The 22,427-nt window shown below is 36.3% G+C and overlaps 1 protein-coding gene across 5 annotated transcripts in view; it reads right to left on the bottom strand.

The window, feature by feature from the left end:
• LOC139812158 (serine/threonine-protein kinase SIK3) overlaps positions 1 to 22,427 on the bottom strand; it is a 245,452-nt gene that overhangs the window by 79,732 nt on the left and 143,293 nt on the right. For all 5 annotated transcript variants that reach the window (XM_071776791.1, XM_071776792.1, XM_071776793.1 and 2 more), the window contains one exon: positions 6,401 to 6,641. In XM_071776791.1, the coding sequence (XP_071632892.1) occupies positions 6,401 to 6,641 (241 nt within the window). The remainder of the gene's footprint in view (positions 1 to 6,400; positions 6,642 to 22,427) is intronic.

The following is a 22,427-nucleotide window of genomic DNA, read 5'->3' as shown; positions in this document are numbered from 1 at the left end:
ATCCTTACGTAAAGTTATAAGCACCTAATGTCGAAGAAAGCATGAAATCTGTAGTGCCATACCGTGAAGCAGTAGGTACGTTGTTATTTTTATCGATTATGTCTCGACCTGACATTGCTTATGCGATTAATATTCATTCATTCATTCATTCATAATGGCGCAACAGTTCTAGTCGGACCTGGGCCTCCCCCAAAGTCATGTGCTTGTGGTGCGCACGCAGGTTGTACACAAGTACATGGGACCTACAGTTTTAACGCCGAATCCGAACGGCAAAAGTAGAGGGGGTTTCGAGGCAAGGGATACTCTTGACGGGCTGCCATTCCGTCGAGGAAGAGAGACATGCGATACAATTTTATTTATTTTGGTTCTACCAGGACTGGATTCGAACCTGAGATCTTTGGTTTTTTAACAGACCAGTGCGCTGTCTTCTACGCCACGCTTGCTCTCATGCAATTAATATAGTTAGTCGATATTTAGATAAGTATAACGATCAACATTGGAATGCGGTAAAATGAATAATGATATATTTATCTCATACAAAACATTTAGGAATAATGTACTCGAAATGCAAAAGTTTAAACCTGACAGGTTTTTCAGACTCGGATTACGCCGCGGACATAGACACTCGCCGATCAACAAGCGGGTATGTCTTTAAATTATCAAATGGTCCAATAACATGGATGTCAAAGCGGCAAACGTGCGTTAGCCTTAGTACTACAGAGGCCGAGTAAATTGCGGCATGTTTAGCGGTTAAGGAATCAATGTGGATTCAAAAATTGTTACGTGATTTAGGGTACACTCATGATCCAATTCCGATTTATGTAGACAATCAATCCGCTATTAAACTCGTTCGTAACCCTGAGTTCCAGTGTAGAACAAAACACATAGACGTGAAGTTTCACTTTATCAGGGCAAAATACAATAAACGCGAAATCGATATAATGTATGTATGTACACGTAATCAAATAGCGGATCTGTTTACGAAAGCGTTACCAAAGGAGAGATTTGAATACTTAGTATCTGAAATGGGCTTATCTCTTATGCATACATAACATGTATAATCACAATTTTATAATCTTGCGACTAGATGCACGATATTGTTAAACACTCAAAGATGGGAGTGTTAAGTTCTTATAGATTTTAGTTTTCGTGTTTAAATAAGCGCACGCCTAGTGATAATTATATCCAATAAAGTACGTCTTGACGCAGCGGCGCTAACAATACCACGCGCACATCTCGTGGTAATCTTTTTTCGGTTGGTATTCTTTTGAGCGCGCTAAAACCCTCCCTTATTATTCATTCGTTTTTTGGTAGCGTTCGTTTGAAGACATGCGAGCGTGATTGTAATACTGATTCCAGTTACAGTAAAGTTGTGTTCTTTTCATTTGGCTAATTCTGATTTCTCAACACCTGCGCACATCCAAGATAATACCCAACAATTTAGTATAAGGAAACCAGCCCCAATGACCTTGACCTTGACATATGTTGTCAAGGATGACCCTGAGTAACTTAGCCGTCGTTCATTCTTCATTAAAAAGTTATTAACAAAAAAAGTTTGAAAAATATAACAGTTATTTTGAGTATTGAAAGGTACAAACGACTAATGTATGTGGAAATAGTACATGTATGAACAAAGGAAAATTATTAAAGTGAATCGTTAATATACTGAACTGAACAGTCTTTTTGTTCAAGTAGAGTATAGTTAGCATAGAAAAGGGTAAAAATAAAAATAAGAGGAGATACCTCCAATGATCTTGACCTTGATATATGTTGTCAACGTGACCCCCCCCCCCCTGAGTAACTTTTCCTTATAACTTAATCGTCGGTCATTGCTTATTTAAAAGTTATGAACAAAAAATTTCAAGAAATATACAAGTTTGTGTCCTGTTTATACACACCATGTGTACTGTCTATACACACATATCAGCAAATTACTTCCCTTAGTTTCGACACAAACTGTTATATTTCTCAAACTTTTTTTGTTCATAACTTTTAAATAAGCAATGAGCGACGATTAAGTTATAAGGAAGTTACTCAAAGTCATGTTCTTGACAACATATGTCAAGGTCAAGGTCATTGGGGCCTGATTTCCCTATACTAAATAATTACCACTAATTCCATTTAATTAAGCTATAGTACTTGATATGTTCCGAAAGGAAATATCCTTTAGTGTGAAAAATAACTTTCCCGTTGCCAATTCGGATAATGCACTGAAGATATCGAGTACTATAGCTTAATTAAATAGAATTAGTTATAAAACGTAACACCGACTTTGTACAGAAAATTCGTTATGACCAATAAAATATGACACCAAAAAATGTGTTTTCTTATTTCGTAACAACATAATATCAAGATATATAATATTAATCTGATACTAACGGTTGCATTTTGACTATTTTAGTCCGAGTAATGTTGAATTCAGGTTATTACAAACACTTCAATTAGGTATAATTTTTTGAAAAAAAATTTTGCCATGCTCCAAGAGGTCTTAAAAATTTTGTAATTTTCAATAGAATTTTTATAAATTTTGTTTTTAAATAATCAATTTAGTAACAAAGCCATGTGATCCAAACCTAGGTCTTTTGGCAGCCTCATATTGGTTTCTGTATGCATATATACTATATATATACTTATAAATTTTCCAAACCACTGCGCGCCTATTAAATTTTCGGACTTAAAACACAGTAATTGTTAGAATTAAAAACCCCTTCCCTCCCCGGAATTAAATCGACTCGATTTAATTATCTAAAAACTGTAAAGAAATTTATTGCGAAAAATATTACGTCAGCCAGGGTTCGAACCTGGAACCTCCCTCATTCCGTGTAGGGCGTCGTACCAATTCGACCACCGAGGCATGTTAATATTTAGGTACCATCGAAGCATGTGAGGTAATATTTTTCGCAATAAATTTCTTTACAGTTTTTAGATAATTAAATCGAGTCGATTTAATTCCGGGGAGGGAAGAGGTTTTTAATTCTAACAATTACTGTGTTTTAAGTCCGAAAATTTAATCGGCGCGCAGTGGTTTGGAAAATTTATAAGTATATATATAGTATATATGCGTACAGAAACCAATATGAGGCTGCCAAAAGACCTAGGCTTGGATCGCATGGCTTTGTTACTAAATTGATTGTTTATCGTTACGATCTTATTTCTCTTATTATTACAAAACTGTGAACTTTACAAAAAATAATTTTTTCTCCTTCAACATCGTATAACAACTTTAGACTGTCCAAAAATTGAAAAGAATTTATACATCATATAATTCATTTTAAACTGAACAAATTTTATCCGAACCGTTCTTCGATAGGATTGAACATTTCCAAGATATTAACGTTTTAAAAAGTAGAGTTATCAAAAAATTCATTTTTTACAAAAATGACACTGCCGGAAATATTGATCATAGGCTCAAACTAAAAAATACGTGTCTTCTCTTTTTTAGAATACTTCTCGGAAAAAAATTGTCAAAATTATTGCAGTAGGTCAGGGTAAAAATATGAAAATTTCAGCCAAAATGCCCCATATATAATCAGTACAAAATTACTTTTTTCAAAAAAAATAAAAACAAGTAGAAACTTGTACATTGCTTCTTCATAGTTTTTAAGTGTGCAAGTGGAAACTTGCACTTTGCTTTCTTATAGTTTTTAAGTGTGCAAGTAGAAACTTGTTTAAGTGAGCAAGTTAGAAACTTGGACATTGCTTAATTCCTTATAGTTTTTAATTCAAAAATTTTTTAAAAAATAACCACTTTACCGATTATCGCCAAATTCAATACCAACTTTCTTTAAATGATACTCTATCAATTAAAAAAAAAATTCAGCCCGATCTCAATATTTGCGAAAGTTAGAGCAACCACGGACATTTCTAAAAAAATAAATTTTTAAAAAAAGAACTTTACCATTCATCGCCAAATTCAATACCAACCTTCCTTGAATGATACTCTAGCAATTAAAAAAAAAAACATCCCGATATCTCAATATTTACGAAAGTTAGAGCAACAACGGACATTTCAAAAAAATCCGCCACATACATACGGACACCTTTTTTTAATGCAATATTTCGACATTTTAGAACACTGAACATATTAGCATCAAAAACTCAAAAACAATCTTTTCTTTGGTTTCTTCTACCCCTATTTCATATATAATTTATTTAAATTTGGTTGATTAGACCCAACTTTATACGCATTCAAAGGTTCATATACGAAAGTCACGAAAACAAAGCTTCCTCTATGAGGAAGCAAAAGGCGCCAAGTACATGCGTAATGTATGTTGTAAATCCAAATGTATGTTGTATATCCAACCTAAGTGGTAGTAGCTTTATTTCTTTTTAACAAAATTATTATATCACAAAATTGTTACCTAACTCAACCCAAGTCTATCTCAAAAAATAACTTTTGCACTTTTAAACGATTAAACCCAAGTGGTACGTATCTTCGTACTCCTTTAAGGATCTTCCTATTCCAACCTAAGTGGCAGTAGCTTTAATTCTCCTTAAAAGAATAATATCATAAAAATGTATTACCTTACTCAACTCAAGTAATATGTAAAAATAAATACAAAATTAAACATTTATTTAAAAGAAATAAGAATTAAAAATGCAAAATTTAACGACATTTCTTAATTGTAAAATTTAACATTTCAGACTTTGCGTTGCAATATCTCCGCTCGTAGGGCACGTAGTGAAAAAGTAAAAACATTTTTATAACATAATTCCAACCCAAGCTATCGATCAAGCCTACTTAGAACTTGATCCGTTCACTCGTTATTGAGATCTCAAAATCTCGGGTACTTGCAACCCGTCCGTTCGTGTAAAGATACACGGCAGTAACGCGCTGCGCGTGTAACTTGGCGCGATACATTACAGTGTCTCTTGATATCATGTTGCCTCACTTAGGGCCGGTTGTTCCAACCTATTGGTAAGCTAACTGTGTAATAGTTAAATCATATGTCTAACCATTAGGTAGTTTACCAACAGGTTGAAACAACCGGCCCTTACTCATGCATACATATATTCACCCATCAATTTATCCACACATCCAGCCACGTATGCATTTGCGCACGCGTGCACATACACGCATACTCGCACACAAGATATAAATTCAACCGTGTAACCTCCACGTAGAAATAACTACCTTATGTAATTTTAATGCCAGCGGTATCGAAAAATACACGATATTACATCTCCGTAAGTTCTCAATAAAAATATTAACTATTATAGGTCTTTGGAAACGTTTCAACATCATCTACAAAATACTGTTATCAAAAATAGAGTATTTTATTTAAAAAATTAAAGGTAACTTTTTCACGTGATCTTGAAAAATAGATTTTTTTTCGAAAATTGATTTTATCATTATTTGTCCCCTTCTAGATCATACAACTTTTATCTGAACATTTTCTTTTAAAACTGAAAAAAACGAAAATTTTGGATTGTTTAAAATGGGACATCCTGGTATAATCTTCTTTTTCAAGGTAATTATGCATATTAAGACCCCACTCGCCAATAACCTTGACCTTGACATATGTTGTCAAGGTCATGACCCTGAGTAACCTTGACCTTGAAAAAAGTGGTGGTCACGATCCGTTCAAAAGTTACGAAACATTAAAGTTTTCGGTTTGCAAAATTAGTTGTATATTGCCACAAATATTCACACAGATGATCGATTAACTATCTTGTAAATGACTAATATATATGTGGAAATAGTACATGTACGAACAAAGGAAAGTGTTTTAAAGCAGTAAATGGAAATTTTAAAGAAGTGAAAAACCAACGCATGTACTTTGAAGGCACACTTGTGTCTAGTTTAACAATAGTGGAGCCTCAGCATGACTCAGGGCCATGACCTTGACAACATATGTCAAGGTTAAGGTCATTGGCGAGTGGGGTCTTAATATGCATAATTACCTTTTCCAATTGTTTACAAGCTAAAAAATCTTTATTTGCACAGTAAATTGCAAAAGTAAAAAAATTTGTTATATTATTGTTGAAAACATTTTTAAATTTATATCTATTCAGTAAATATAATGCATGTCACTCGTATTAAATAATATCTTATTTTTGTATCTTTATGTAAAAAAATAAAACATATTTATTAGTTGGATCTATCAAAAGATACATATGGTAATGTTTCTAACCAAGTGTATGTACCAATGACACATGAATGGCAAACCGCCTAATTGTGAGTACCTGAGCTCTTAGAAAAAGCCAATCTAGTTCTCAATAGGTTCAATCAATAACTAAATATCTATATTTTTCATATGAAACATATAAAATAAAACTTTTGTATAATAATTCATTAGTATATTTCTCAATTATGAAATTTACTATATACGCAAATCAAATGTGTACTTGTAAAAATAAAGATAAATAAACTACATGTTTCTTTTTCAAAAATAATTACCTTCTCTAATTGATGTGCACCATCTGGCAGATAATCACCTGGTATACTTTGGATACTGGGTAAATTAGGCATTGTTGGTTCTAATCGGTCAACAAGTAAATTGTATATAGCTGATACATGATCAAAAGTATTTCCTTTAATGGCTTGTAATAACGAATCTGCGTTGAGTCCAGGCAATCTTAACATATTTTCTATTACTAATTGATTTAATGGTGGTGGTACATTCACATCAGGATGACATCTGAAAATACAGAGAGGTAAAATTAAAAAAGAATAAGATATAATAATAACAAAATGAGCTTAAATCCTAAATGTTTAAAGCAAATATTCGTTTTTCAATAAAATTAGTAAGTAATTATTGTATTGGAAAATATATACAGGGTGTTTGATTTAATCTGTTCACATAAGGGCAATAAGTTCATAGTGGAACCAACAGATAGAACCTATTCGTTTACCAAAAACCCCACTATCGCATATTAGGAACTTATCTCATAATACGACTTTTTCTATTGTTTTAGTTGCCATTTTGTAAAAAATTATAACATAAAAACAAGGGGTTTAAAAATTTTGCCTAATTGTTTTGGAAAGAATTAAAATAACGTAAAGTGGTTAATTTAATTTAAGTTAATTTTACTCAAAGTTATACTTGTATTAAATATGTCAATGTTTCGAAAAAAATTGCACAAAAAAATTCATTTTTTAAACCTTTTTTTACTTAAAAGCTAGAAAAAAAAAATGATAATTTTCAACACTAAGATAAAATTTTTAACTTGTATCTATATGAAAAGCTTTTGAAACCATATGTTTACATGCTCTTTTCTTTATAAAATGACTTCAAAAATCAACTCCTATAAATTTAATAGTTTAAGAAACACCTTACATATATACACAAGATACTCCAAATTCTCGCATATGGAGTACAAAATTTGATTCTTTATGCTAAAAGAAACAAGTTTTCCTCTTTAGCAAAATTGCGTCTGATAAGTAGCTTTCACAGGAGAGCAAATTAAAGTTAAGGACTAGGGCTCTTGTTTATGTGGCGTTCAGGAGTGGCACACGCTCCTCATTTGGTACAAATAATAGGTACTACTTCTTGACCTTTTTCTGTATTGCTCAAAATATGATAAAGTTAACAAAATAAGTATTGCTTTTATTTTTTACGTAATAAATAAAAAAATTTTCTAATTCCGTAGCACCATCTAAAAATAAAGGTAAAATTAAGAATATAAATAGTAATATACTTTGTGAGTTGAACGTTCTATATTATTCTAAATATTTCACAATTACATATAATAGTAAAAATTGCTAAATATTTCACAATTAAATATGACAGTTAAATAGCATCACTAAATTTAAGGACGTTCACCGGTTATAATCGTAGCTAAAAGTTTCGCGCGCGTTCGGCTGTCTTTCCGTACAGCGCGACTCTCTTCCCACTCTACAACTTTTAGCGTGGACTATACAGTGTTGCCACTTTTCGCACATTAAGCGTGTTTTATAGTGCGGTTTCGGTGCGTTTTATACATAAACGGGTATTTTATTTAGCTCGTGTCTTGCGGGCATAACCGTTTTTTGTGCCGATTTAAGCGTTAGATAATATCTTATCCCGTGGAATTTGCGCGTAAAGCAATGCAGGTGACTTCGATCCCGTGCAGCCTTAATCCAAACGAGAAATCCCCGAGCCAGCGTAGGTCCTCGATTCCGCAGAGTGAGTTCGTAAATTTTATTAACAGCTTCAATGAGGAAGCCCGAGACTTGCCTTTGAGCCCAGTATCTACATCGGTCTTAAGATCCCGACCTTCGCCGAGGGACCGCAGCCCCTTCGGGATTTCAGAAAACAGGCAAGATCTTTCCTTAGATATGGGGGAAAGAAAGAAAAATAGAAACAATAATAAACCTTCAAATAAAAAGGACCTTTGTGGCGACACCGCGACCTCCTCTCGCCCTCGCCCTCGTCCTCGCTCTAACTCGGCTGGCGAGTATAATTTAAAAATAATAATTCTCACACGCGGAAATCACGCCGCGACGGATGATCGCGACCTTGAGATTAGAAAAAACGGCTCTCATAACAAAGATAGTATTTGTAACGTGCCTTGCCGAAACGGGGACTCCCCCGAGGGCCGCTCTAACTACGACTTTATGCCATGCGCCTCTGACGCGAGTGTAGATATTAAATTGAATGGAGACAATCGTAACGAAGTCAGAAGGGGCGTAAAGAAGCCAACCGAGGGAAATCCGTCCTCGGGGGGATCCATATCGCCCGCAACTTCGGCCCCGCCGAAAAAATATAAAAGAGAAGCCAATTAATAGATATAAAAATAGCGATTTTCCTCCGTATCTCGTGCACTTCCAATACGCGGAATCTAATATCTCCCTCGATCCCTTGCTGATTGCTGATTTATAAAATCATTAACGTTATGATAAAAGAGGATGTCACTGAAATCCGCGCAATTGGTAACAACAAGGTTAAGATGCAGTTTACCTCTCCCCTTGGAGCCAACCGTATCATCGGTCACCCTGCGCTTAAGGAAAAAAACCTTGTCGCGTTTATTCCTGCTTTTAAAATTATGAGGATAACCTTCGTGAAAGGTATCCCGTTATATTTAAACGAACAAGAATTTGTCAAGGAGATCAAGTTCCCGGTAAAAATTATTTCTTAAAATAAACACAATGTATTCCTTTCGACAACAATTGGCAATCAATAAAAATTAACGCTTATTCATTCGACGTTTCGACCCAGGCTTCGGGTCCTTCTCAAGTAATCTAACGAAAAAATATATAAAAGGCATGCGGTCAATAACATTGTCAAAAAATTAAAAATACAAGAATATCGTCCGTGTAAATTAATACCTAATGAGGGAGAAAGCAGTGTCGTCGCGACATTCCCCGTCCAAACCATTATGAAATTTTGACAGAAATATCACGTGCAAAGCTGGAATTTGCAAAGAATAAGATATTTCCGTGAAGAGAAGAGAAATCAGTGTAAATTAACAAAAAATTGGTTTAATTACACGGAGAATGTCCCACAGCAGCGCAAATTCATGTCGCAGAATCTCCCGCATCGCATCTCAAACCTCGCACAGCCGGCAGAGCACTCGGCCACCAACATCAAAACATATTCGCACCGCGAAAGTCAGGCACATACTGACGGTAGTCGTGTCACAAATTATAAACAATCGAAAGCCGAGAGAAAGAAAGAGGGAGGGAAGAAAACGCAACACTTTATATACACGAGATGACGTTGTCCGATTATAACCGATTATAACAACCGTATGACTGACCTTTTAAATGACGAATCCACCTATAGAAAATTAAAGAAAGATCCGATAAATCAATTAACCACCAAACTTAACAAACTTGTTAAATCATGGTACGACAGCGATATTATAGACGATCCCACGTACTATAGGTTAAAGTGCACGAATGGCAATCTTCCACGGTGTTATGGACTGCCAAAGGTTCATAAGGCTGGCTTCCCGTTACGTATTATTGTCTCGGCAGTCGGGAGCCCCGTTTATAACATAGCTTGTTATCTACACGCGATTTTGGATGAGTATTTACCTAAACCTAAGTCGCATATCAAAGACAGCTGGTCCTTTGCAGAAATTATTAATAATGAAACGATCAATACAGACCAGGTTCTCGTTTCCCTGGATGTCACCTCCCTTTTTACCAACATTCCCAAAGAACTTGTCTTAAAGGGTATTGAAAAACGCTGGCATTTTATTTCTGTACATACAAAATTCTCGTTACCTCAATTTTTACACGCGGTTGATTTGATATTAAGCTCTACAAGCTTTTGTTTTAATGCGCAGTTTTATGAACAAATCTTTGGCAGCCCCATGGGTTCGCCGCTTTCCCCTAAAGCCTCTGACATTGTTATGGAAGATTTAGAGATGCACTGCCTTGGGGCACTTGACTTTGAGATAAAAATTTTCTATAGATACGTGGATGACATATTTACCATAATACCACGGTCAAAACTCAATGACGTACTCAACGCGTTTAACAGCTATCACCCACGATTAAATTTCACGTTTGAGTTGGAGAGCAACAATTCACTTCCGTTTCTCGATACAATTGTAATCAGAGATGGTAATAGATTGATCACTAATTGGTTTAGAAAACCCACGTTCTCTGGCCGTTATATAAATTACTTCTCGAGTCACCCGCTAAAATATAAGGTCAACTGCATCACTGGCCTTCTTGACCGTGCCATTTTACTGTCAAACGATCGTTTCCGTGAATCGAATATCAACATAGTGAAAGATATATTATTGAACAACTCATTTCCAATCGAGTTGATTAATAAACACATCAAGATTAGACTAAAACAACTTAGTCACAAACGAGATACAAGCAGCACGACTGGAAATCTATTCGATCCACGGAAATGCGTCGTACTACCATATGTTAGAGGTTTGAGTGAAGATATGCGCTCCACACTCAGCAATATAGGCTTAAATACAGTCTACACGGTTCCGAAAAGGCTCGATGTCCTTATAAAACGCGGTAAGGATCGTCTGGATAAGGATCACTCAACTGAGGTAGTTTATCGTATCAAGTGCAATGACTGTAATGCATCCTACATCGGGCAAACGAAGCGCTTCTTACAGACGCGTGTTAAAGAACATTTTAACGACATAAAAAAGAACGACTGCAATTGGTCTGTAGTTAGCAAGCACCGCGCTACGCTTGGTCACGATTTTAATTGGTCTGAGGTTGAGATCTTGCACAAGGAAGGAAACAGAAAAAAGAGGGAGATCGCAGAAATGCTTTTAATAAAGAAATATCGGGATACCATCAATCTCAAAAATGACACGGAGAACCTAAATCCCATTTATGACAACGTCATCTCGTGTATATAAAGTGTTGCGTTTTCTTCCCTCCCTCTTTCTTTCTCTCGGCTTTCGATTGTTTATAATTTGTGACACGACTACCGTCAGTATGTGCCTGACTTTCGCGGTGCGAATATGTTTTGATGTTGGTGGCCGAGTGCTCTGCCGGCTGTGCGAGGTTTGAGATGCGATGCGGGAGATTCTGCGACATGAATTTGCGCTGCTGTGGGACATTCTCCGTGTAATTAAACCAATTTTTTGTTAATTTACACTGATTTCTCTTCTCTTCACGGAAATATCTTATTCTTTGCAAATTCCAGCTTTGCACGTGATATTTCTGTCAAAATTTCATAATGGTTTGGACGGGGAATGTCGCGACGACACTGCTTTCTCCCTCATTAGGTATTAATTTACACGGACGATATTCTTGTATTTTTAATTTTTTGACAATGTTATTGACCGCATGCCTTTTATATATTTTTTCGTTAGATTACTTGAGAAGGACCCGAAGCCTGGGTCGAAACGTCGAATGAATAAGCGTTAATTTTTATTGATTGCCAATTGTTGTCGAAAGGAATACATTGTGTTTATTTTATTAAATATCATTGGCGGAACAAACAGTTACTTGAAAAATTATTTCTATTCAACAAATAAATCGCAAAATAAAAAAAGACGGTGAGGTTAATTTTGAACCCTCTAAAACATAGGTCATAGTCAAATTTGAGGGACAAAAAGTTCTCAAAGAAATTTCTATCTATAAAACTAAGCTTGCGGTGGAAACTTACATTCCACAAGTATTATCATCCTTATCATCCTTATGCATAAGGGTGAGAAATGGATTCTCCGGCAGTCCTCTGGTTTGTCGTGAAAGAGCTGCGAGCACTTCCTACACCGGTTTACCCCGACAGTTGGCACTAATGTGGCCGAAACGATGGCAGAAGAAACAAATTTGTACCCACAACAAAATTAATGAAAGATTTATTACTTTTACCAAAAAGTCTTGGCTATAATTACCGGTAAAATTGATAAATTTGCTATAATTTATCACATTTATCATCGTATCTTGAAAACATTTGTACAGGTCACGCATTCTGGTGTCCCAACTGCACAAGCCGCGCCTTTTGGTGTCCAACTGCACAAGCCGCGCATTTTCGTGTCCAACTGCACAAACCGCATTTTTTATTGTGTCCAGATGAACCGTGTCTAAATAAACCGTGTCGAAATAAACGGTGTCCAATTGATCGTGTCCAATTGAACGGTGTCCAAATGAACGGTGTCCAAATGCACCTCTCCCACGGTTATCAACTTCCTCAAGCAGACTGGTCAAAGAATCATTCCGGTGATGGGAAGTACTAAAAAACGTGCGAGAGCATCTATCCCAGATTCACCAACAAAAGCTCCGCGAGGATCACAACACCTGTCTTAATTTTACTAATGGTAGATCCAAATACGATAAAGGCTCTCCAGCATTTTGGTTTGGCATTCCTTCTAACAAAAGCGTTCCCAATGATGAAAATCCAAACTCTAATTTATTCTGTAATTTCCTCGGTCCTCAGATTATCAAAACAATTATCGATATAATAAGCAAACTGCCAGAATGCCCTCAAAGGTTCACAGATATATGAGATGATATGTCAGTTCTGTATCATCTTCAAAGGTTTTAGCGGCCGGTAAATGAATCAAAATTCAAGCATGGTCGGATTATTTTCAGGTTTCAATATCCTTTATTGGAACAGTAGGGGAGCGGTCCACAAAAAGGCTGAAGTTGAAAAGCTATGCGAGTTTTACGATATAATTGTCCTATCTGAAACTTGTTTAAAACCTAATTATTCCTTTAATATTCGCGGTTTCGGCGTAATACGCAAAAACAGTAGCGTGGGCAGACGGGGTATAACTATCTTGATACGCGAAACAAATTCATTCACGGAAATCGACCTAGACAAGCTCTTAGACCCATCATTTGAAGCCATCGGCCTCAGGATTGTGGTGGGAAGCGCCAGCACAGCTATCTTGAGTATATACAGACACCCGGGCACCCCTTGTCACCACAGCTCATGGCAAAAGATTTTTAACCTCGCAGAATCCTTTCAACATTCTTTAATACTGGACGATTTCAACGCCCATCACCCTTATTGGGGAGCACCCCAAGCGAACTCGACTGGCAACATAATCGTCGACTTATTGGACAGAATGCCTTTTAGTTTACTCAACCCCATCACTCCAACATTTATTCCTCTTCCAGAAATGACACCTTCATTAATCGATCTTGCCATTGGCTCCTCGAATTTTGTGCCAATATTGAATACCAAAATTCTCAGCGACACTTTTGGGAGTAACCATCGCCCGATTTTGATTACCATAAACCAAAAGGTTAAAACAAAGACCATTTTCTCTCATAGATGTAGGTTCACTCGGAAACAACTTGAAAATTTTTCCCGAACGCTTGAAAATCAGGCTGAGAGGTTTGAGAAACGCGTTCTCGAATGGGGTGATAACGAGCCATTGTTGTAATACAAAGCCTTTTCAGAATGTTTACAGAGTATCATTGATCTGTTCTCTCTGCCGGTCAGGGACTCAGTGTCCCTTGGGAGCCGGGACCAAAATGGCGCGTCGGACAGGCCTCCCCCCCGTGGTGGGACGAAAACTGTTCGGAGGCTGTTCGGCGAAAAAGCTCGCTAGCAAAAGATACCGTAAGGTTCCCTCTGTTTAGAACTACCAAATTTATCGCGATCAAATCGCAGCTACTAGAAAAACTTTGAAAAAAGCCAAGAGAGAAAGATGGAAAAATTATTGCAACACTTTGAATTTTCTGACTCCTACGTCTAGCATTTAGAAAATGGTTAAAAGGTTTCGTAATTGTAAGTTGGCTCCTTCCAATGCGCCTTCATCCGTGGATGAGGAGCAGGTCAATGGCTAACATTTGCCCTCCCTCTTGCTCTGAGCCCCCCGCCGATTTATCGGATCGTGATCGGGAAGAAGATAACCCTCTGGCAATCCATTTCATTATAGAGAATTCCACCATGCTCTCAACTCATCCAAGAGCAAATCCAGTCTTGGCATCGATCGATTTGACTATAAAATTCTTAAAGCTCTCCCGTTGCCTCTTAAAAAGCTTCTCCTCAAAGTTTTGAACAATGTCTTTGCTGAGGGTAGCTTCCCGGAATTATGATCTCATTCTTTGGTATACCTCATTCCCAAACCCCACGGCAGTGGGGTCCGTCCTATAGCTCTCACATCCTGTATACTTAAACTACTAGAAAAAATGATTTTGAATAGGATATACTGGGTCACTGAGTCGGGTACCTCTGAAACCACGCTAATCCCCAAGCACCAATTTAAGTTCCGCAAATTTCGTTCCTGGAACAATCTCACAATCCTCACATCTAATATTCATCATAACAATATCAATGGAAAGGCCACGGTTGCAGTTTTCATTGACATCAAATCGGCATTCGACAACGTCATTCCAAGTATCCTAGTCAAAGATTTGGTTGAAGCTAAATTTCCTAAAAAAGTTTGTCAGTTTATTCAGAATCTCATTTCAGAAAGAAAGGTTCAATTTGTCGTTCAGGGCGGGCTCACTTCCCCTCGAATCTCTCGAAAGGGTGCTCCACAGGGTTCTGTACTTATTGTTAGTCCTGTGTTATTTAATCTATACTTAAGGCTAATCACGACCAAGCTGCACAGGCATGTCAAAATTTTACAGTTTGCCGACGACATAGTTATTTACGCCTCGGCTGCTCGTATAAACAAGATTATTATGGTTGGAGATCTCTCTGGATAATATTAAGGAATATTTAGAAATATCTCCCAATAAAACTCGCATGATGCTTTTCTCCAAACGAAAAATTCAAAACCTTGGTGTGCTTAGAGTCAAAATAGATAATGATATGATCCGGCCCTCGGATTCAGTAAGATTCCTGGAAGACATTTTGGAACCCAAATTGTCAGAAAACCTACATATGGACTACTTAATTAACAAAGCTAGAAGAACTGCCGATGTAAATTCATCTTTGAGGGAAGTGTGGTGGGGATCCCATCCACAACTTCTCCTTAACGTGTATCGAGCAATACTTAGGGACTAGGGACTTGAATACGCTGCACACATTTTTGCCCTAAAATCCAACCCCAAATTCCACCGGCTGGAAATTATCCAAAATAAGGCCATTAGGGGTTTTTTAGGTAACAGAATTTCTACTCCAATTAACACCATGTTCGCTAAAGCCAAAGAACCTCTGTTGAAACTCCGACTCAAATTTTTAGCCTCTAAGTATCTGCTCAAAATCCTCTCAATCACGGATCATTCTGTAGGTAAAATATTACATCAGACACTACTCAGAGATCCTGATAGCCAGGCGTATTGCCAAGATAAGTCCCCTCTGATCAACCTTTTGCTACACGTGAAACAATATCAACCACAGATACACTCAACGCTAAGCCCTCCCCCATTCCAGCACTTATTCCAATCTATTCTTTTTTCTCCTCCTTATACGATCTTGAGACATTCGCGGCATCTATTGGCCGGAACTAGTTCTAAGTTTGATTGGCGTTAGCGTCGCTACAATTGCGTTCCTTTATAGCTGGCGCCCCTTTTGCTCATGCTTACTTCCTCCCGAACCTTCGCCTAAGTAACATGCGTTGTACTCTTGTCGCTTGTGAAAATACATTTGTTCAAAGTAATACGACTGTTCATTTTATTTTTCTCGCAATAGGGCACGCTTTATCCAACACTTCTCACTACCGCCCTGGGCCGAATTTATTGAATATTATCGAAAGAATTGTCCGTACAAAATGTCTTCGCTCAGGCATTCGGATCCATAATGAGAGACACGATAGTTTTCTATACGGATAGTTCCAAGATGGACTTGGGCCCCTACTTGAGTGCGGCGTCCTATTCGTCACAACTCCGTGCCACAAAAGCCTTATGTACAAACTTTCTCCACATGCCTCGGTTTATACCGCCAAAGCATGGGCTATTTATAATCTGGGTTTTCCCAGATACACCATAATTACCGATTCCAAGACCGTCTTGGAGGCCCTCACAAATCCGGTTATCTGCCATTTTAATTACTTGATCCCCCTCATTAAGGCCAAACTTATCGTAGCGCAAGAACGCGGTATCAATATACAATTTATATGGATTCCCCCGTATAAAGGAATCTCAGGCAACGAAATAGTTGACAGCTTGGCAAAAAGGGCCATACGTGAAAGTCAAGAATTTCCGTATTTTAAATTCCCACACACGGACTTGTTCATTATTCAAAGAGAAAAACTCGCAACAGACTTTCATAATTATCTCTTTAGAAGAGCTCAACACAAAGGTACGCACTTTTTTCGGAACATATATATTAACGCTCCCAAACCTTGGTATTACAAATCGGGATTAAAACGCGATGCTATTGTCACGGTCTCTCGACTAAGAACTAACTATTATAATTTGAATCACAGCTTATTTAGGAAAAACATTATTAACGACGGCTTCTGTCTGTGTGGAGACCCGGCCTAGGACATCAATCACATTATATTTTACTGTCCATTAACTTTTAGATGGGCTGCAAGCCATTGTCTCGCCGTACGTGCGTTCGGGGGTCCTCAATGCCTAGATATATTTTCGGTTCTCAAGCAACCTACAAATAAAATATGCCGTCTAATTATGGTCTTCTGTAAGGTAGTGTTGTAAATACGCGTGCTTCGCGCGCAAAGCCTGGTTCCCCCACTGTCCTTCCTGTTTCCCCTCTCTTATCTGAGCACTCAATGGCACCCGCCGAACAGTTGTCGCCGCCATATGCATAAGAAAAAACAGCTACGCGACGCACAGTGGGATGAGTACGCTATTTTTTTTTTCAATATTAAATATCTAGAAAATAACTAATTATAATAAAAAATATGTAAGAAACAAAGTTGTAGAGCTTCTAAAAAAACGTATCTAATAATAATAGTTAAAACAAAAACACTTTTTTAAACCCCTTGTTACAAATCCATATAATAACGTAATAATAACATGTTATTAATGCTGCTCGTTATTAACGAAACTTTCGGTTTCCTTTCTTCTTTCATGAATTTTATTATTTAACATTATGTAAACCTGGAAAATAAGAACTTATGACATATATAATATTAGTGTATTATAAAGGCGGATCTTACTTTTAATCCAATAAGAGATTTAACGCATCCGGATGCAATTCTAGTTTTTTCTTTGGAAGAATTTTCCTTTTATCTGACATTATTGGATCTGAAGTAATGAGAAGCATATGTATAACCGTTGTGCATTTGTGCTTATTTATGCGCGCGCGCATATTGTTTGCAAATGAATAGCAAATTATTTGGTTTGAAAAAATGGCATTTTATGGCAAAATTATCGCCTAATAATTAATTTCCAATGTGTACTCTTCCGAAATTATTCGAGTTCAAGTGGTTCTAGTAGGTTCCAAAGACTGTACGTTAATTTAAATGTTAAAAATTGATCCAAACAGAGTTTCAAAGAGATATTGTTTAAATTATTGTTCAGTAAGATAAACAAATTTTAATCGTGTATCTCACATATTTAATAATAGTATTTTTGATAGGAATAGAGTTTTTTCAGATTGTGTACTGTTTAGTTGTATTTTTTCTTGAAATATTTAGCAACAAAACAGAGATATATAATACGCATAAAAAGTGTGATAATACGTTTTCACGTTTCTGTACAAGTACGAAATAAACGTGCTTATATTATTTCAAACCATAATATGAAGATTCAGTTTATATATAAGTTAGGAAATATATTCATTTTTTTTTATTGTATTAGTCGCAATTTCGAATTTTGGAAGCCTTTGTCCCACTGTCGGACGGTCGTTCTACATACAATAGTTAAAACTGGCCATATTGACCTCTGACAAGAGGCAGGAGCTAATATCTATAAGAAGAAGAAGAAGCTTCGAAATACCGTCAGTGAAGAACATCGGATTACAATTACACATAAAGTGTACCGTTACGTATCCCCATTTTGTAATATGTCATTCCTAATGTCATCATGCATTTCCTAATTTCATCATATATTAGTTTTTTTAGCAAAATACATAACTAATTTCTACCGCAATAAATTAAAATATCCGTTTAGAACACGCTTTGTCTATACCTTACGTGTTAAAATTCGTAACTTTGACATTGAATATTTTGACTTTGGTACCGGAACGGTTCTCACAATTGTGGAGGTGTATAGATAACACTATTACGAGCATATGGTCCAAAGTTCAAGCAAATACATAGAAAATCGATTAACCGGTGAACGTATTTAAGGAATACTTTACTAATTAAGTAAGTACATAACTCCTGAGCGCCACATGACCAAGAGCGCTTAACTTTAATCTGCTCTCCTTCAAAAACTACTTGCCGGACGAAATTGTGCTAAAGGAAAAAGTTGTTTCTTTTAGCATAAAAAATCACGTCTTGTACTCCATATACGGAAATTGTGGGATACCCAGTATATACGTATTTAGGGGTAGCACGTAACTAATAGTTAAATTATATGTCTATTTTTGTCTAATTTAACCCATTCATTGCTTTAGACGAGAATATTCGCGCGACGATATCGCCCGTCAAATGCTTTAGACGAGAATACTCGCGCGACGATATCGTCCGTCAGACGCTTTGGACGAGTAACTCGTTTGTTACGAAAACTAGGCAGACTCTCAGAAGTCAAGTCATAAGCATTGTAACGTTGCCCTGTGTGATGTTGTTCCATGCTTTCGAATTTGTCACACAGAAAAACAATTTAAATAAATTAGTATTTTTTCTTTATGCATTTTTTCATTTTACTTCTCCTTTTACTTTAAATATTAATATAAAATAAAACATTAGTTGCTATTGATTAAACAATCTTGATTTTTGGTTATATTTGTAGTGAAATTATGAAGATTTGCTTGACAAACTTGCGGCCCAAGTTAACTCCAAAGTGTCTGACGGGCGATATCATCGCGCGAGTATTCTCGTCCAAAGCAGTTAAAGGGTTAAAGGAAAAATAAAGACATATACAGGGTGAGTCATTTTAATCGACGCAGGCAAATATCTCGAAAAATAAGGGTAAAAGTTTACAATAACTTACACAGCTCGGATTACTTTGACCTTGACATATGTTGTCAAGGACATAATACTGAGTAACTTTTCCTTATAACTTAATCGGCGGTCGCTGCTTATTAAAAAGTTATAAACAAAAAAAGTTTGAAAAATATAGCAGCTATTTTGAGTATTGGAAGGCATAAATGGTTCACCCACACCCCCCCTGCTTTCGGGGGAGGTGCGGTAGCTCCGAAATAGTTCACGCATACACTTTTCACGCGAACCGAGGTTCAACCACACCCCCCCCCCCCGCTTTCGGGGGAGGTGCGGTAGCCCCGAAATAGTTCTCGCATATACTTTTCACGCGAACCGAAGTTCACCCAAACCCCCCCCCCCTGCTATCGGGGGAGGTGCGGTAGCCCCGAAATAGTTTACGCATGGGTTAGTTGACGCGCTTTAAACAATTAAATACTGTTAAAGCGCGTCATCTAACCTATGTAGATTAGTGACGCGCTTTAAACAGTTAAATACTTGTAAAGCGCGTCATCTAACCTACGTATTTTCCAAACTTTTTTTGTTAATAACTTTTTAACGAATAACGAGCAACGGCTAAAACCTTCTGAAGGTCACTCGGGGTCATGACCTTGACAACATATATCAAGGTCATTGAAATCGGTGAGGTCGCCAAACCTTTTTTTGTTAATAACTTTTTAATAAAAAGCGACCGCCGATTAAGTTATAAGGAAAAGTTACTCAGTATTGTCCTTGACAACATATGTCAAGGTCAAAGTAATCCGAGCTGTGTAAGTTATTGTAAACTTTTACCAAAATAAGGAAGATACGGAAAAATGTTTCACAATCAGACAAAAGTTGTATGGTCTAAAAGGGGACACATGATTTCAATGTAAATCATGTCGTAGATGTCGTTTTAAGAAATTTTGAAGGCGACTAATTTCTTAAATAAAACTTAATTTTTTCTTGAGATAAAAGTTGTAGATTTCGTCGAGACGTTTTCTAAACACCTCCAAAAATTGTCTTTTGCATAAGCTGGAGATATGAAGTTTCAAAGTTTACAAAACCACTGGTTCTATATGTATGGTTCGTGCAACAGGCTTCAATGGTTGTTGTAAACTCATCTACACCACTATCTACGTTTTTATTCACTATTCTACTTTTCTCAATCGGAAACAATAAAAACTGTTTAAGATTTTGATTGCTATTTTACGATTGAGCGTAATCGGAACCAATATAGACATGTTAAAACATATAGGACGGAATGTGAATATTTCTATCAAATCTGATTCAAAACCATAAAAACTTATTTATAGGGTTGTGTGGGGTGATGTGCAACGTTTCCGATTCCTGGTCTGCATGTCGACATTTGACAGAACTGCATACTGCCATGTGTTTGTGTCGACAGTACCTTGTTTTAGATAAATAACTCGCGAGCACGCACCCTGGTTTGCTGTACGAAAAGCGAGTTAAATTTCTCGAGCTGAAAGTTTTTTTTGCTTTTCACATTCATAGTAATTTCGTGAATTGGTTTCAGTTATCTTATAGGTAAATATTTTTATATTGTTAGTTTTTCAAGTGCTCTTGATAATCCAAAGCGATTTTGTGATTTCCTTACATTGTGTTGGTGTCACGCCAGTCCGCGCAAAATAGCGTGTTTGGGGTGATGTGCAACACTGTGTCGACATGCAAGGTCGCAACTATTTTACTTGTGACAACTGCGATTCAGATGATGAAAAATAAAGTTTTTTGCGTTTTTCCTTTCATTATATTAATTTTTAAGCGATAAATAAATAAGAAATCAAATAAAAAATGATTTTTTTTGTGAAATTTCCATTTGTCAGAGGTCGATTACAACACAGTAAAATTTTTTGTTCACCAGATTTCGATTAATTTGTATTTAAGAAACCCAAATTTAACATTTAAGTCGATTGATGTCGATATTCATGCATTTTTTACCTTAATTTTACCTGTGTTGCACATCACCCCAAGAAAATTTGAAAATGCTAAAACAGACGTTTTTTTAAAAACTTGAAAAATTTTTAGGAAAAATTTAAAATTTTGAAAATCTAATCACGCAGAATTTTAGTATTTTCCTTCCTCTACATTATACAGCCATGATATATTCAAGAATTTGATTTTTGGATGTTTTCCGAGCAACGAAAAAAAGTGTTGCACATCACCCCACACAACCCTACATACTATTGGCATAAGTTCCAGTTCAACAAAGTACAATCGATTTGAGAGTATTTATGTTTTAATGGAAAATGCAGGTTCAAAAACACAATTCAATCTTATTAGACCGAATAAAATTTTCTAATGGTTTTAATCGAGCTTTTTCGGCAGGGTGGTGTGGTATGGTATGAATGATACCTTTTTTCCTCAAAATTCTCACAATCGTTTTCTGAGGTATACATGTTTGTCTTGCTATTTGACGAGTGCTAATATGAGGGTCAATGTAGACAGCCGCTAAGATAGTGAGAACACGCATATCAACATCATATTCAAGATTTGCGCGACGATAGGCCAACCCTTCCTGTTGAACTCTTATTTTAAGCCTCCGAATGACGGTAGGTATCATTCGGATGTCTGTTTGGATACCAATTTTGGTAAAGTCTCGTAGTTTCACGATAATTGCCAAAAGATTCCCATAAAGCTAGTAATATATCGACGATTTCTTAAGAATAAGTATAATCAGCCATCTCTAATATTGTAAAAAAAAAACTTGTTCGTTATAATAGTGAGGAATATCCCGATGTTATTCAGCGCGATATCAATTTTCAAAAAAGAAGTCAGTTCCCAAAAAGTGAAATTAGACAGTTCATCGCTTTCTAAGAATAAAAAACGGATGCGTTGGTAGATCAAACTAAGTTGACTAAAATTAAGTCCTACAATTAACTTCACTTCCCTAAACTTATAATCACAAATAAATTTATAATTTAAATGAATATTTATTGAAATAAAAAATTCATGCTTAATTGATCGATTCCTAGTGCCAAAAAGGACGTTCTCCGGCACGCATTAACACATTTAAGCAATACAGACAGAAATAGCGGATATAACGGTGTCTAGATTTTAAACAGAAAATTAAAAGGCAATTTGTGGAATTACTGAATGAGTTTACAACAACCATTGAAGCC

The sequence above is a fragment of the Temnothorax longispinosus genome, chromosome 4, assembly GCF_030848805.1.
Source record: "Temnothorax longispinosus isolate EJ_2023e chromosome 4, Tlon_JGU_v1, whole genome shotgun sequence".
NCBI lineage: Eukaryota > Metazoa > Arthropoda > Insecta > Hymenoptera > Formicidae > Temnothorax > Temnothorax longispinosus.
This window is presented reverse-complemented; position numbering and strand designations above follow the sequence as displayed.